The sequence below is a fragment of the Ochlerotatus camptorhynchus genome, unplaced genomic scaffold, assembly GCF_037179485.1.
Source record: "Ochlerotatus camptorhynchus isolate MF236.1 unplaced genomic scaffold, CSIRO-AGI_Acam_v1.1 ptg000080l, whole genome shotgun sequence".
In the NCBI taxonomy this organism is placed as follows: domain Eukaryota; kingdom Metazoa; phylum Arthropoda; class Insecta; order Diptera; family Culicidae; genus Ochlerotatus; species Ochlerotatus camptorhynchus.
The window spans coordinates 834,564-852,318 of NW_027040570.1; the positions used below are offsets into that span (position 1 = coordinate 834,564).

The 17,755-nt window shown below is 38.7% G+C and overlaps 1 protein-coding gene across 10 annotated transcripts in view; it reads right to left on the minus strand.

Annotated features, from left to right (window-relative positions):
- The window catches only part of CLIP-190 (Cytoplasmic linker protein 190), a 289,367-nt gene that overhangs the window by 47,235 nt on the left and 224,377 nt on the right, over positions 1-17,755 (minus strand). For all 10 annotated transcript variants that reach the window (XM_065217808.1, XM_065217810.1, XM_065217812.1 and 7 more), the window contains one exon: positions 83-193. In XM_065217808.1, the coding sequence (XP_065073880.1) occupies positions 83-193 (111 nt within the window). The remainder of the gene's footprint in view (positions 1-82; positions 194-17,755) is intronic.

The following is a 17,755-nucleotide window of genomic DNA, read 5'->3' on the forward strand; positions in this document are numbered from 1 at the left end:
TTTGTCGGTCACTTTCTCTCCCATAGGATAGGTATTTCATCCGGCTCGGGATTTCGCCCTATCCCTCCCTACACTGTGTTACCTGTTGCACGTTCTTTTGGTACATGATTGTCTGGCTGGCAATTTCCTCCCGATCAATTTCCCGCTCTCGCATCAGCTGTTCGATGTGGTTCTGCTTCTCCCGGAGGACGTCCTGTAGGGGGTTGGTGGAAGGAAGGGAAAAAGAATGTGCACAATTACTCTCAATGCCAATCAAAATATGGAAGGACGGATGGAATTCTGCGATAATTTATGATGGAATCCAGCAGCTGTGTTTCGCAAATTGATTGGATTTACGATTAAATTTTTATCAATATGATTGCCAAGGTTGGTATGCACAGGCAAGGCTATGGGTTCATGGGCGAGAATAGTTTATGTGCATGCGATTTGGATGGCTACTTCTCTGTGAGGTCACTTTTAAATGATGGATTGGTCTTTAATCCACATGCTGTCCTGATTGTTCATGGTACTATTTTGTGTGTCAAGCGGTAAACAAACCGGGGAATTCTTCATTTTTATTGTAGATGATTGTGTTTAAAGTATTTGGATCCCTGAGGGAAGTTTTTACTCGATTGAAGACTTTTGAGCAGTTCCACGCCAAATGACGAATCGATCTCATACGATCATCTCGCAAAAAACTATCTATCTATCTAACTATCTATCTAGTCGAAGTAGCAAGTTAAAGCAATATGTATACTATGGTATACTATAAATCTCTTTCGCTTGAATAACTTTTCCAAAGACAGAAACCTTCTGTCTAGTCAAGATGTCAAGTTAAGCAAATAATTTATTGGTGTCACCTGGAAGACGAATTCTGAACTCAACTGTTCACCTTCCAATAGGCCTTATGCATCTGAACAGATTTTATGAAGACCGCAACCCAGTGATGTAATGGTAAATTTGGAACTGATTACTCATTTAGAATTACCCTTTGCGCCCTTGTAGGAAGTAAAGATATTTGTTTTCAATAACTGTTTACCCTGGAAGGTCACCAGTTCTAACCACTTAAAATCGTGAAAGTGGGGTTACTCACTGAGTGAGTCAAATTTTCCTCAAAACTCTGCTCGGATATGACGAAAATCGAGAAAAATTTACCCATTCTACACGGCCGATGAAACTAGCTCATTACCTGAGTCGAATTCAACTCACAATTGCATTAAATTGCGTAGCGCCATTGGCCATTGTAGGGATACCCGTTAAACAAATTCAAAGTGAGTGCCGTTTAATTGCAATTTCAACTATTCAACGGGATTCTTCCATAGCGGTAACTCTAAGACCAGAAGGTCCCGAAAAAAACGTGCTCAACTTTTTGTCTCAGCTCTGGTACTCTCTTCGGTCCCAAGTTAATCGATGCACCCCTCGAAACATAGAAAAATCCACGAACCCTTCATTTTGTCTGTCAAACTTTCATAGTGAACCATAACAAACATAGTGTAGTACTAGAATTTCGACTAGAATGGGGTACGTTAATCGATTTGCTTGGGCTAGTCAAGAAGTGAGCCAATTTTAAATCGTTAGTTTCCAACCGATGATTCTACGGTATTCAAAGAGTTTTTCCTACACGCAAAGCAAAAATCTATTACAATGAATGTTAGTTCCGTTTCCTATCATCCTCTGTTCATGAACATCACAACGAATGTTAGAAATTGACCATGCAGGCGATGTAATGGTTTTTTGTCTTTTTTATTCCGTGTTCTATCTACGCTTTCGACCATACCAGTAAGCTTGTAGAACGACGCACATCGTAGAACATTGCAGATCGACGCACACGAGAAAATGAGCGCTTCGTGTTTGCTTTTAGGCTATCCATATTCAGAAGCATGGAGAGAGCAGTGGAGAAAGCACAGGTCTGATAATCGCAACGTTCGTGGTTCGAGTTCAGTCTCTCTAATATACTCTACATTTTTCGGTCTCCAATTTTCTTGCATTGGACAGCAGCTAGGTATATCGCATCCTCGGTTCATGCGGTCTCCACTAACATCCTCTGATGATGAATCCCACATAATTGTAAGCGAATCTTACATCCCCCCGGTTGGGTGTAGAAAAGCGAGGAAAAATTTACTCATCCACTAAGTTACCCCTTTTTTGCAAATTTGTAGTCAAATCCGACACAGTTTTGAGTTAATCTTATTGGCCGTGTACTAGTGTACTCATAAACATTTCTTTGTTTCAAGCAGATTTTTGAGGAAAATTTTACTCACTTTCTACTATTGTGCGAGAAATTCTACTCAATTTTAAATTAGTCTCTTCGGCCATGTACGGAGTCTAACGATGTGACAACGGTCATATCGTTAGACTCTCTTAATCGAAACGTACAGGTACGCTCTTTTATAACCTCGCAACCGGTTGTCTCTCTCTGTTTTATCGATAGCATAGCAAGCGAGCACGTGATTGGTTAATGACGACCTAAAGGTTTGATCAATTTTCAATAGTTTACTGATGATAAATTACTATAATTGTCATACCAAACAAATCTTACATCAATTCCGAATCAAAGTGTGTGAAAATAATTTTAATTCATCAATAAATGAACAAGTTATAAGCATTTAAAACCTGACACTATTTCGTTACACAAATTTTTGATTTACACCCCAGTATAGTTCACAAAGACGTAGTCCTACGTCTAAGATATTATCAAACATCGCTTGGATTGTTTTTTTGTAAACCCGAGATAGTGAAAAAAATTCTATAACGCATTCATAAATCTTCTTCCTGTTGAAATTTTTCATTTAGATTTTTTCCACGCTTGAGATTTACACAGTTTTTTTAAGATTGAGATTTTTTATAATTTCCTACATCATGATACCCCAATCCAGGAGTTTTGATTTTCTTCCACAACCTAGATATTGAAGAGTCGCTCATGTATTTATTTCCGTACAGTTATACTTCGATATAACGTAACTGTCACTTTTCATTTCCATTGCCGATTTCTCGCCAACGATATTTCAATCAAGTAAAATAACAATACCATCGGACAGAGGGAACAATCCCCATCTCTTGTGTATTGATTTGAGTGATTGAGTTGATATTTGCGAGAAAATGACTATTGAACTAACGATTTTAAATTAGCTCTCTACTTGACTAGCCTATTGGTCCCAAGCAAACGATTACCCCATTCTAGTCGAAATTCGAGTGCTACGCAATGTTTGTTTTGATTCGCTATGAAAGTTTGACAGATAAAATGGCGGGGTTCGTGGATTTTCCTATGTTTCGAGGGGTGAATCGATTAGCTTGGGACCGAAGAGAGTACCAGAGCTGAGCCAAAAAGTTGAGCACGTTATTTCGGGACCTTCTAGTCTTAGAGTTACCTCTATGGTATAACTGTAATAGGATCATAAAAATTTCCCAATTTCCGGAATTTAAAATGATCAATGTTCCTGAAACTTTAAGTTTTATCATACTCACAAAATATTGGAGATTTTTCATAGTACAAAATTTCCCATGATCACAAATTTTGTCAAGTATTCGTCGAGTTTTGACATAGAATCATATAATAATCAATTTGAAGAACGCAAAACCCAAAGGAAATTAATTCACTATGGTTCTATAACTCGATATCTGCTTATACAGTTGTGAAGACTTGACTGTACATATTTATACAATACAATTTCAAATTTCAGGGATGGATCACTCTAAACTAACATCAGGTCCAATTTTCAATTAATGCATGCTACAATAGATAGATTTAATGCTATTATTCTTCCGATAAAACTTCAAATCGTAGAGCCACATTCTGTGTTTTCACTAAAAGTTCACTCGAGTGCGCACCCTAGTGAATCTTCAGTGAAAACACGAAGTGTGGCTCAAAGGTGCAAATTTTTTAGGACGTAGGATTACGTCTTTCGGCAACATATAGGGGGTGCAATTTCAAAAAACCAAAATCGACCACATTACGAAAAGTGGTCAGGTTTTGACCACATATAACTCTGTCAATAGCTGATGGATTTTAATTCTAAACAAGCCAATCGATTGGAAATTTTTCTACGAATCTGCTAAAATGAACACTTTATCAATTTTCAATAGGTCACTATTGAGAGTTACACATATGTCCAACTGATGCCATGGTGATCAAAATTATCACCGATTGCCCGCAAAAAGTGCTTTCCTAACACAGATTTCAAAGCTCTCCGTAAGTCACTGTGGGCCATCTATGCCAAGCGCGTCACCCTCGTTCCAAACAACATACAGCTCACCAGCCTCATCTGTGTTGAACACAATAATAGCTCAGTACTACTCAACCATCACAGCAAAACGGTCCTTTTCAGGACCACCATAAATGTCTTAAAGTGTATTTTCTGGACATTTGTCAAGGTCATCAATCGGATGTCAGTTCCCATATGTTTAAATCTAACATACCATGTATTTTTAAGGCAACATTGGGGGTGCAATTTCAAAAACCAAAGTCGGTCGCGGAATGAAAGTGGTCTGATTTTGATCCAGAAATGATGGATTTCAATTCTTAATCGATAGGAAATTTTCCTACGAATCTCTTAAAATTAAGACTTTATCATTACTTAAAATTTCACTATTGAAAATTTCGCGAATGTGCAACTGTTGCTATGATAGTCAAAATTATCACCGATTGCCTGCGAAAAGCACTTTCCCTAACACAGATTTAAAAATTGAATTCGATCCGGTCTCACCGAATGGTGTTAATACAAGCACCACGTGTGGTGAGTGGTGGTGTTCTACAGTACACAACGAAAGGCTTCCCGCAAGCAGCTAGCTATCAAGGCTGCTCTCAACCGCTCATTACACTCAAAGCTCTTTGATACTGTACCCAGCAACCAAACGTTTGTGATCAAATGCGTAACAGTATTGAAGTGGTACATAAAAATTCGCACAATGACCGAATACCACATTTACCAGAAACACTTCGAATTAAGGTTAGGTTTTCTCCAGGACGTTAGACAAAAGCAAAAAAATCTCGAATTTTTTTTATCTATTGAATAAACCAAATATTCCATGCGTTTTGTACACGAAAATGCGTAATTTTGTCATCAGAAAAGGAGGCGTTTCCGTGATGGGAAAAATGGTTTCCCTTACACAGTCGCCGAATATTGATACCGAGAACGTAATCCTGCGTCAAATCTACAGTCGTGTCTTGGATAAAACCTTTTACTTTTTATGTTTGATCTATTTTTAGATGGAGTATCTGATATTTTTTTTAACTTAACGTTAGCTTTCTATATTAAAAAGTTATGAAAGCTGCTCAAAAGAGCGATTCATCCCTGCACAAAGGGATGGATCCACCTCAGAGCAGAAAAAGAAATGAGTAATATTCAAACTTCACTCAGTTTTCAATACCGTTTTGCTTCGAATTTCCTCTTTAAAACTGAGGACGGCTGTTCGGATGGCCTCTTCAATGTACAAAAAGCTGAGGAAACCACAATTTGTTTTAAGAAACTGGTTTATTGAATCCGATTGATGCGATGGTTCAAGGATTTCCATTTTGAAATTCTTCGTTTTTTACTGGTTTTCCTGGTCAATGATTTAAAAATTTCCTGGTTTCGAAAACCATGTATTTAAAAAACAATTTTTAATAAAAAAATAAAGTGAATCCTTGTACCATCGTTCTTCGCGCAATGCGGAATTTCACAAACCAAAATAGGTATTAAGGTTCTTGTGAATGCCCGTGAAATCTTTATCTGATTGTTTGCTGTAAAGAAGCTAGTAGGGAGTCGCGCTACTTCGTCGTACATGGCGCCTATTTCCGTTCTATGTGCTAAAACTATAATAGCAAAGCGTTTTCACTCATGTTTTTGCAAAAACATCTTTGCTTACAAGATTAATTACGATTGACACTGAAACATTTGCGATAACCCGTAAAATGAGCGATTTTAGGGGTGTATGATGAAGAAAAGCTGAGACGGACTAGCGCGGAGCCCTATCTAATGTCTGAAATTTAGAAAACTGCGATTTTTTTTAACTTTATTATTTAGATTTTCAGCCAACGGGCTAGTTTATCTCAAGGTGAAATTGCGAAGTGTGATATGAATGAGGACTCTTTAAACAAACCTTTGCTTCTAACAATTTTACGGATTTCCAGTTTGTTTAAATTTTCCGCAAATTGTCAACGATTAAGGATCTTATTTGAAATTTTGATTACAACATGATTTCAAAATCATATGATTAAAAGATTGCATAAACAACGCTGGTTTAATAACTCTTATTATTAAAAAGACTGACTGCTCAAGTTCATAGAAACTCCCTAAAGTTCGCAGAACTTTCCTGAAGCGTTAAGGTCTTTCCTGAAAAGTTCATTGAAGTTTGTATTGCCTGAATTTCATTGGACTTCCCCGAAGCACTTTTTTTTAGATCTTAGGACTTCCCCGAAGTTCGAAGTTTTTCGAAATTGATAGGAATTTCTTAAATATCGTAGAAGTACCACGAAGTTCGTAGAAATTCTCAGAAGTTCGTAAGACTTCCTTCAAGTTCGAAGAACTTTCTCGAAGATCTGAGGACTTCCCTGAAGTTTAAAGGACTTAACTGAATATATGAGGACCCTAAATTTAGAAGAGCTTCCCTGAAGTTCATTAGGCTTTAAATATCGAAGGGTTTTCCAAAAGTTTGTGGGTCTTCCCTTAATTACTTGGAAATTGCTTGAAGTTTGGAGAGCTCCCATGAATTTCGTAGGACTACCTGTAGTTCAATCGACTTCTCGGAAGTTCTAGGAACTTTTTTGAGCTTGGACTTCCCAAGAGTATTGAAGACTTCTCTGAAGCTCGGAAAAAAATCCATACGTGTCATAGGATTATCCTTAAGTTTAAAGTAATGCCTAAATGTCGTAAAAGTTACATTAAATCTGTAGAATATTCTGTAAAATTCATAGTTTTTCCCCAAAGATTAAAGCACTTCCCTGAAGTTCGTAAGACTTCTCTGAAATTTGTAGAACTTCTTTGAAGGTTCGGAGAGATTTCCTGACCGTCGTAGGTCATCCCAGTAGTTCACAGGATTTCCCTGAACTTGTAAGACTTTCCCGAATTTTGTAGAACTTGCATGAAGTTCGAAGGCCTTATCTGAAGTTTTTAAAAATAGAACTTTTTTATTGAACATGTTGAACAGGTACTTCAAAGTAGTTACGCGTCGACACTGCTTAAGTCTGCTATCAATTAAGCACAAATCATACATGCAATTGATTCGAGAAAAAAATTAAATTAAAAATAAATACAAAATAATTTACTACATTCTCAGGGTAAATTTTGTTCATCAATGTTTAGTTGTGTGAAAGATTTAGCTTGAACAAAATGGTTAGTTTTGACCTGATTTTAAAAAGAAACTTTGACAAACATAAAATTTAAATCCTATTTAAATTATACAAACAAGATTATTTTCCTGGTGGACTTATAAAATTCCTGTTTTTTCCCGGTTTTTCCTGGTGCAAATAAATTCCCGACTTTTTCCCGATTTTCCTGGTTTACTTGCCACCCTGATACATGCTTGTTATTTGTTTTTTACCACTGTGTTCCAGCAAGCGTCGCCTGGATTAACTGGTTAGATATGGATTCCAGAATCCTTGATGCGAATCCCGTTTAAAATTTTTTTTTGTTTTTACCTTTTGCTACTTTTCTACGTCATTCGTCACCGGGAGCAAATTCAAAAGCTTCTCATTCATTGAAGAGAAAAACTTTATCTAAGCGCCCCACTCTTTCTCCGCTTCGTTTTCTGTTTGCCTCAATTTGAATGTGTTTTCATGAAGCTGTGCAATCGTTCTACTCAGTTTGTAAAGTTTGCTCTATGCGCTCAACGTATGAGAAAATAACAAGCCTGTCTGCACAGTTCAATCTCTCAAGTATTCAAGTCCAGCCTAGTGACCCATCTGCTTAACGGGTTTCGATCAAATGATTTTGATATAGTATGGGGGGAGCTTGTAAGCATTTGTAATGGTTTCTATGTTATACTGTAAAGTTTGGTTTCTATGTTGTAGTGGGTAGTTTTCCTCGATAATTTTTAAAAATATGGGACTAAATGAAGCGAATTACCCTTTGGCCCCAAAATAGGAGCATTCACCTAAATAACATCCAACAGCACTTTACAAATTATTCCAGCAGAAGCCCTTTATTCACTTTACGAGACCATCACATACCAGAACAGCACAAAATCTCTATTAAAGCTATGAACAAACAACACCATCCCACACGTGTTGCTGCTCGAAGCAGTTCGAGTTGCAGTTTAGCTTGATATACGTCCAAACATTGCACTTTTGGCAACAAACACAAACATTCATACACTCACTTCTAACGCGGTGGCGGAATTGCTGCGATGCTGGTTGAAAGTTGCACGAAAATTAGTGGAACAACAGTTATGAGAAACATTTTGCAACGGATGCGTCCTGCTAAACAACACTGTGGAGCCGGAACCAGTCTGGCTGGAGCAGAGGGGAGCAAAAACAGCCAAACTAAATTCACCCTGCTATTTCCGAGTTTGCTTTGCCGGCTGCCGATGGTAAAAAGCTAAACAAATGAGGAAAAGTATACACATCAACGTGAACAGACGCGACGCGGACCTTAGGCAGTTCGCTCTGGGGGTTGTTAGTGTCAAAAATGTGCACGGAATGGTCAAAATGTTGACCTAGAGAATGGAGGAAAGTTCTTTGCTTCCCGAGCCCGTCGTTTGTTTAAGCAAGCTTTTTATTGTGGTTCAACTGCATATGGTCAAGTTAGGAACAAATGGCCACAGTGTTGATGAAGGCAACGCAATCACGATTACAGTTCGCTACGGATGCAGTGTACGTACACTTCGTTAGTTGATTAATCCGTGCTCCGCTGCAGGCAGAAAAGTTTCCGTCATCAGAGCGCTCGATCATAAACTGAAAACCAAAGTTACCAACAAGCGCATAAAATTCCGCGGAAAATGAATGGATTATGGAAAATTAGTTTCCCGCTGGGAGCATTCTAATTAATTTTCGTAAACTTTTCCAGAGGAAACTGATTATTTTGAAGCGAAAATTGCACTGGAAGTATATAAGAGTTTTGAAGCAGGTCAAATGTAATTTAAAACGGAGTATTTTACACAATTTTTACAAAAGTACTTCTGTCACTATCATCGGATGAGAAAGCAATGACAGAGAATTTCTTCAAAATCTAATCAGTTTCATGTCGAACTTTTGGTAGTAGACATAAAATGAAGTCTTGATAGCTAACCTCTTGAGTAATATACATAATAGGTATAATGATAATGATTTTATGTTTTCATTGTGAAACATTATCTTAAAACACTACCGCCATCTGTCGAGCCTCCCTTAGGTCAATCGGTTTTTGGAACGACGTTCTACCGGCGATTTAAGATAGTATAAATAATACCCTATTTTTTCCTGGAAGCAGGGTGACCAGTTAATCGGGATATCGGGAAAACTGTGAATAAAACGGGGTCTTAGCTCAGTCGGTATGGATGCAGTTACAAAGCAAGACCATAGTGGAGGTGGCTGGGTTCGGTTCCCGGTCCGATGTAGCAATTTTTCGGGTTGGGCATAGAGTATGATTGGTTCGGGTTCTCCGGGCATAGAGTATGATTGTACTTGCCACACAATTATACTAATAATGCAAAAATGGTACAGGCATCGAAAGCTCTCAATTAATAACTGTGGAAGTGCATCCAGAACAGTAAGTTGAGAGCACGCAATGAGCTAATATGCGATAAGCAATAAGCTTGAAATGCGAAGAAGAAGAATAAGAAGAAGAAGAAGAAGAAGAAGAAGAACAAGATCTGTCTTCAAATCTCAAACGCCCAAACAGCAACGTCATATATGAACAGCATTCCGAATGTTTTTTTCTACTTATCTGTGTTGATAAAATCTCATTTAGTAGACACCCAATGAATTTTTATCTCTTACAGTTCGTTAAGCTGCATACAATTTTTTTAACAAGACCACTTTTCTACTACAGACACAATCTCACTACATCTAATCTAATCTAACACCAACACAACCAGCTTATGAAAGCATCCTGGAAAATGAAGGATATATGTACCTTCATCATTTGCCTTGTCTATTTGGTATATTTTACACATTAGAGATGCGCAACATATGGCAAAAGAACCAGGCCTACTGGGTGGCATTCAAGGGGCAAGATGATTCAGAACCATCCAATAAATTGATGAAACGTGGACATCTCGTTGTTTTTTTCATTTATAAATGGTTGGTCGTTGGGAGCATCTAGTCAAAAAAGTTTAAGTAATGCTTCATTTGCCTCTGGCTGTTGCGACACGGGCACTTCGACAAGCAAGCTTTGTATCCACGAATAACTCGCGAGATGTCGTTAGTGAGTTCTTTGACGATATTCCAAGGAAATATATATATCTGCTGTCTGTGCTATCAGTATTTTTATGTTTTTTTTTGAACTGATAGCTTATGGTTAGCCATTAAAGCAGTCGACAGAAAGAAAAAGTAAGAGGTTGCATCCAAGACACGACCGTAGATTTGACATAGGATTACGTACTCGGTATCAATATTCGGCGACTGTGTTAGGGAAACCATTTTTCCCATCACGGAAACACATCCTTTTCTGATGACAAAATTACGCATAATCGTTACGTGTACAAAACGCATGGAATTTTTGCTAAAAAAATTGATTCCTATAGGCTGTTTCTACCAATGTAGAGTGCGATTGGTGATTATGAAAGGAAACGTCAACCAAACTATTTGTTTACAGCAAAATTACATTTTTTCACATCTCTTAATAACGCATATTTGTATGTATATCGTGCATATTTCCATCGGGAGGCTTCTTATTTTATTATTTTTCACATATTCGGACAGATTTACAGCTCAATTAACACTACATTAAAAATCCGGAAGATCATAACCACTGGGGCAGTTTTAAAAATCTTAAAATTTCTTAACAAAAATATGTGGAAACATCTGCCGGATCCATGTGGATGATGGTTTCAAGCACCTACGATAGATAAATTAATCAGAAAAGGTTAAAACATTTTCCTCTTCCTTTGTTTTACGACGAAAATGCTTGAATGAACACCGCTCGGGGAGACCGGATGGAATTCAATTTTGAAATCTGTGTTAGGGAAAGTGCTTTTCGCAGGCAATCGGTGATAATTTTAATTACATGCGGGCAATTTTCAATAGCGACAGTTTGAGTAATGATAAAGTCTTAATTTTAACAGATTCGTAGAAAAATTTCCTATCGATTGGCGTATTAAGAATTAAAATCCATCATTTCTGGATCAAAATCAGACCCCTTTCATGCCATGACCGACTTTGGTTTTTGAAATTGCACCCCCAATGTTGCTTTAAAAATACATGGTATGTTAGATTTAAACATATGGAAACTGACATCCGATTGATGACCTTGGCAAATGTCCGGAAAATACTATTTAAGAAATTTATGGTGGTCCTGAAAAGGACCGTTTTGCCGTGATGGTTGAGTAATACCATAGAGGTAACTCTAAGACCAGAAGGTCCCGAAGAAACGACCTCAACTTTTTGACTCAGCTCTGGTACTATCTTCGGTCCCAAGCTAATCGATGCACCCCTCGAAACATAGGAAAATCCACGAACCCCTCATTTTATCTGTCAAACTTTCATAGCGAATCAAAACAAACATAGTGTAGTACTGAAATTTATACTAGAATGGGATACGTTAATCGATTTGCTTGGGACCAATAGGATAGTCAAGTAGTAAGCCAATTTAAAATCGTTAGTTTCGAATTGATTGTTGGTAATACTGAGCTATTAGGGTGTTCAACACAGATGAGGCTGGTGAGCTGTATGTTGTTTGGAACGAGGGTGACGAACTTGGCATAGATGAACCACAGCGACTCACGAAGAGCTTCTGATTTCAATCAGTAGCCGTGCGGCTTCTTCCTTCTTCGGTGAATGGACGCTCATGTGGGCTGCAGCTCGCTGCTTACCGGCAGCTTTTCGTTGAGTACTGGAGAACAATGTTCAACACCACGCGCCGAAAGCACTGCTGCTGCTGCTGCTGATGACGACCGACCGGAAACCACCACACACGGTGATTGAATAAGCACCGTTCAGTGAGACCGTATGGAATTTGATTTTGAAATCTATGTTAGGGAAAGCGCTTTTTGTATGCAATCGGTGATAATTTTGATCACCATTGCATAAGTTGGACATTTGTGTAATTTTCAGTAGTGACCTATCGCAAATTGATAAAGTGTTCATTTTAGCACATTCGTAGTAAGATTTCCAATCGATTGGCTTGTTTAGAATTGAAATCCATCCACTATTGACAGAGTTATATGTGGTCAAAACCTGACCACTTTTCGTAATGCGGTTGATTTTAGTTTTTTGAAATTGCACCCCCTATATGTTGCCGAAAGACGTAATCCTACGTCAAAACAGAAAATCAGCCAAGATGAAATTTTTTCATTAGACCAAGGCATCACTGGTTGTTCGTCAGTCCAAGAAAAACGTGATTTAAGTTTGCTTCGCACCATTGCTTCGCACCATCCAGCGCTGAAAAGGTCTTTCAAGACAAATTTCAATGCAATATACGAAAGGTAATTGATGCAAATAATTTGACTTTTACTTTTGTAATAAGTGCTATATTCGCGCCCCTCGATTGTAAATTGAATGATTGTTGCTGATCTTTTTCAACGCTAGATGGAGCGCGAAGCAATATTTTTTGGATCGCCATTGAAATGAATGGAAAAGGCATAAATGGATCATATTGATACATTTGATGCTAAATGCTGCCAACGAAGTTTCTAGGAAATTTCGATGGCGGTTTCTGATGCTCAGCAGGTGCTATTACTATTTCAGGGAATTTCGACGGAATTTTTTTCGCGTTCTCAGCGGAGGAGGTTCTGCACGATTTCGGTGGAGGTTTCCGAATCTGCCAGCGGAAGTTCCAGGGACTTTCAACGAAGTTTTCTCGTGTTTTCGGTGGAGAGGGTTCCGGGCGATTTTGGTTGAGATTTTCGGTGCTGCCAACGGAGGTTCCAGTGAGCTAAAACGGAGTTTTCAATGGAGGAGATTCCGCACGATTCCGGTTGAGATTTCCGATGCTGCCAACAGAGGTTCCAGTATGTTCCAGGGAATTTCGACGAATTGTTTTCGCGTTCTCGATGAAGATTCCCGAGTCTGTCAACGGAAGTTTCAGAGAGTTTTCTAGCGTTTTTGGTGGAGGAGGTTTTGCACAGTGCTGCCAACGGAGGCTCCAGAGAAATTCCATAATAAATTGTGTATGGTTATTTTACTTTACGACGTTTTAAGGGTATCATCCAAACCATCTGTGGAATAGCTCCGAGGGGAGCGACTGTATCTAAGATGCAGGAAAAATGGCTTTAATGGTTATGAGATGTGCGCACACTTATTAGATAGAAGTAAGATTGATGACGATTTTAAAGATTTCCTACAAAAAGATAGAAAGCGATGCGAATAGATGGATTTAGATGCAAGAGATTAAAAAAGATTTTTCGTAGATTGATTCGCTATCGTGAGATTTTTTGACAAACTTGAGATTTAGATGTGTCGCACCCCGCGAATAGTTCTATTATCTGGGTTATCGATCGGGTATGGTATTTGTTTTATTAGAGTTAAACGGAGTTTTCTCGCGTTTTTTGTTGGGCGAGCTCCACACGATTTCGGTGGAGATTACCGATGCTGCCAACGGTTGCAAATAATTTCAACGTATTTTTTTCCGCGTTCTCAGTCGAAGAGCTTCTGCACGATTTCAATTGACATTTCCGATGCTGCCAGCGAGGGTTTCAGGGACTTTAAACGGTGTTTTCTTGCGTTCTCGGTTGTGGAGCTTCCACAGCTTCAGAAATCTCCACCGAAATCGAGTGGAGGCTCCTCCGAGAATGCGAGAGGACTTCTTTCAAATTTCCTGGAACTTCCGCTGGCAGCATCGAAAATCTTCACCGGTCGCATGAAGGCTCCTCAAACGAGAACACCAGAAGACTCTGTATAAATTAACTGGATATTTCGTTGGCAGCGTCGGATATTTTCCCCGGAATACACTGGAGTCGCTTTTTACGCGGGTGATACGTCCCGCGTAAAAAAAAAACCGCGTAAATTCCGGAATCCGCGTAAAAAAAACCGCGTAAATTCCGAAATCCACGTAAAAAAAAACCGAGTAAAAAAAGACCGTGTAAGAAAAAACCGCGTAAAAAGCGATATACCGCGTAAATTCTGAAATCCGCGTAAAAAAAAACCAAAATCCGCGTAAAAAAAAACCGCGTAAATTCCGGAATCCGCGTAAAAAAAAACCGCGTAAATTCCGAAATCCGCGTAAAAAAAAACCGCGTAAAAAAAAAACCGTGTAAAAAAAAACCGCGTAAAAAGCGACTCCAGTGTATTGCGAAACCTCCTCCACCGAGAACGCAAGAGGACTAAGTCGAGTTTCCCTGGAACAATTTTTTGGCAGCATCGGAAATCAAAACCGAAATCCGCCGAGAACACTAGAGAACTCCGTCGAAGTTCCCTGTAACTTCAGTTGGCAGTATCGCAAATCTTCACCGAAATCGTGCGGAGGCTCATCCGCAGAGAGAGTTGGAAGGATCCGTCCGAGGGACTTCTGCTTTAGCTTCAGTTGACAGCATCGAAGATTTTCTCAGGAATTATGCGGGGCATCATCCACCGAGAAGACATCGTCAAAGTTCCCTGGAACTTCCGTTGGGAATCTCCACCGAAACCGAATGGAAGCTCTTCCGCCAAGAATAAGGGGAAAATCCATCGAAGCTCCCAGGAGCTTCAGTTGGCATCGAGACTGAAATCGAGCGGAGGCTCGGTAGTCAAGAAAGTGAAAAAATGTTGTCGAACTTCCATTGGCAGCATCTAGAATCTCCTCTCCGAAATCGGGCAGACTCCTCCAATGACGACACGACAAAGCGTCGTTGAAATTCCCTGGAACATCCGTTGGCAGCGAATTAAATGTTTAAACAATTGAAATTTTCTTGGGTGAGGAGTGTGGATTTCAGCGAATGCACTGAGAAGATGCATTTAATTTTGTTATGGCTAAAAATCCCTTTTTTTTGTTACAAAAAATGATCTGCCCCTAAGGAATCATCCACACTACTACACTCAGAATCAGACACGATACGTTCAGCTGTTAATTTTGCTTAACGGATTATTGTAAGCTGTCAGTTTTGATCTTAAACTTACTAACAGCATGGTACCACCTTCCTACGGGGAAAAAGTTATTTAAAAATAATGTATGAAGATTTCCCATTTTTTGCAAAAATATCTATTTTAGAAGCGAAAACAGAAAAAAATGGTAAAATGATTCAGTAAAAATTAAAGTTATTAAGAGTACCAAATCTTTATTCGAAAAGGTTCCAATTTTGTGAAAATCGACATTTTTCCGTTTTCTGTATATAACATTTTTTACTAGCGACATCTGTTGCGAAAATCAACCATTCAGGTAATCCTTTCTGCGTTCAACGATGAAAATCGAAGCAAAGTGAAAACGAACGAAATCAGTGCTCATTTCTGATGTTGTGTTCGTGTGAGTGAGCTGTAAATGCAAAATAAAACGATTTGTCTTAGGCTTGTACGCAACAGATGGCGAAAGTGTTTAAACGACGATGTTTGGCAGTAAAACAGATTCAATGTGTTATGTCTGTTTGTCTGTGTAGTAAGATTGGTAAAATTTGCAGCATGTTTATAATTTTTCAATTATTGCTCAACTGTTGTGTCAATTGTAGCAACCTCTTTTTCGATTGAGATATTATACTTGACTTAAACATTACCGTAGCATTTTCAGTCCGCATCGTGCTCTCTTGCCGTGCGGATCTATTTGCTTTTTGCTGAAGGAAGTGTTACTACTACCTAAAGCTACAACAAATTTAAACAGCACTTTTCAGTGCTCAACCTGTAAAAAATTTCTACCTTGTTCAACTCTTATTCCTCTTCGATCCTTGTTTGGGCCCTACCCGAGGTAATCCTTCTTGGATATCGATTTGGAAAATTCCTCTTCGATCCTTCAGATTCTTATAGTAATCTGCTTGGAAGTCGATTTGGATAAAAATTTACTGCCGCCATGGCGCCTAAACGCAAAAGAAAGGGGCAAACTCTTGACCCCCCTTCTGATGAAATTAATTTGAGTAATCAATTTGATTTGCTCACGGATGATGAGAATGATCCATCATCCAAGAAAAATTCTAGTAAACTTTCCCGGCTTAATGCCAAGAAGGAAAAGATTCCCCCTATTGTGATAACCACTACCGATTTCCATGCTCTTCGCATGGAACTTTTGAATTTCGTGAAAGTTAAGTTTTCACTACAAATTGGACGTCGGGGTGAATGCCGTGTATTGGCTGAAACCTTGGACGGATTTAAATGTCTTCTCAAGTATCTTACTGAGAAGAAGCACAAATTTTTTACTTACGACACCAAAACTGAACGTGTGTTCAAGGTTGTCATGAAAGGACTGCCCAGTGGTGAATCCCTGGATCAGATCAAAGATGAACTGGCAAAATTACTTGGAGTTGTGCCACTCCAAGTAATCAAAATGAAAATGAAATCCCGTCCTGGCGATTCGCGCAACGGGATTTCTAATGATTTTTATTTAGTTCACTTCAAGTCTAGTGAACTAAACAACCTTAAGGCCTTAGAAAAAGCTAGCCTTATGCTCCATGTCCGAGTGAAGTGGGAACACTTCAGGAAGACTGGAGGAAATTTCCAAAACCTCACCCAGTGCCGTAAGTGCCAGGGATGGGGTCACGGAACTAAAAATTGCTACATGCCAGCTAAATGCATGAATTGTGGTGATTCCTCTCACGGAAAGGACGACTGTCCTGTGAAGGAAGATCCTAAGAAATTCAAATGTTCAAATTGTGGTGAAAACCACAAATCCAATTTTTGGGAATGTAAGACTCGCAAAGCGATCCTACAATCTCGTTCTAACCGTCAGGTAGGAAACGCTCCACGTTTCCGACCAGGTACAAATTCCTCTGCTGTTAACAACGGTCAGCGAGGAACAAATTCTACATTCGTACCCGTAGGTACAAATATCCCCCCTGCTTCAAATGTTTCATCTGTACCTACTCCCCTCGCTGCTAACAATGTTCAGCGAGTTAATGGAGCTACCTATGCTGCTATTGCAGCGGGTAGAAATCAAAATACTAACCAACGTTCTAACGGAAATTTTGACAATTTTGACTTAGGAAGCATTACTGCCCCCAAAATGGAATTTTTACAGAATTCATTAATTGACATGATTTCTGATATGCTTAAATCTAACTCCATGTTTGATGCTATTCAAACTGGAGTAAAATTTGCAAATAATATTGTCATGACTTTAAAATTCAGTAATGGATTTTAAAGCATTAAACATTTTAAATTGGAATGCTCGATCTCTTAAAGATAATGAAGACGAGCTATTTAACTTTTTGAGAGTTCATAACGTGCATATTGCCGTTATAACTGAAACGTTCCTTAAACCTGACCATAAGGTTAAGAAGGACGCAAATTACTTGATTTATAGAAATGATCGTCTTGATGGACCCTGTGGTGGCGTTGCCATCATTATTCATAGACGAATCAAACATAAAATTCTTTCTTCATTTGAAACCAAAGTTTTTGAAACTTTGGGAGTTTCTGTTGAAACAAAATTTGGACAACTTACGTTTATAGCTGCCTATTTGCCATTCCAATGCGTAGGCCAGCAAAAGAATTTTCTCAAGGGTGACCTCCAGAAACTTACCCGTCATAGGTCTAAATTCTTCATTATTGGTGATTTTAATGCAAAACACCGCTCATGGAATAATGCTCAAAGCAATTCCAATGGTAATA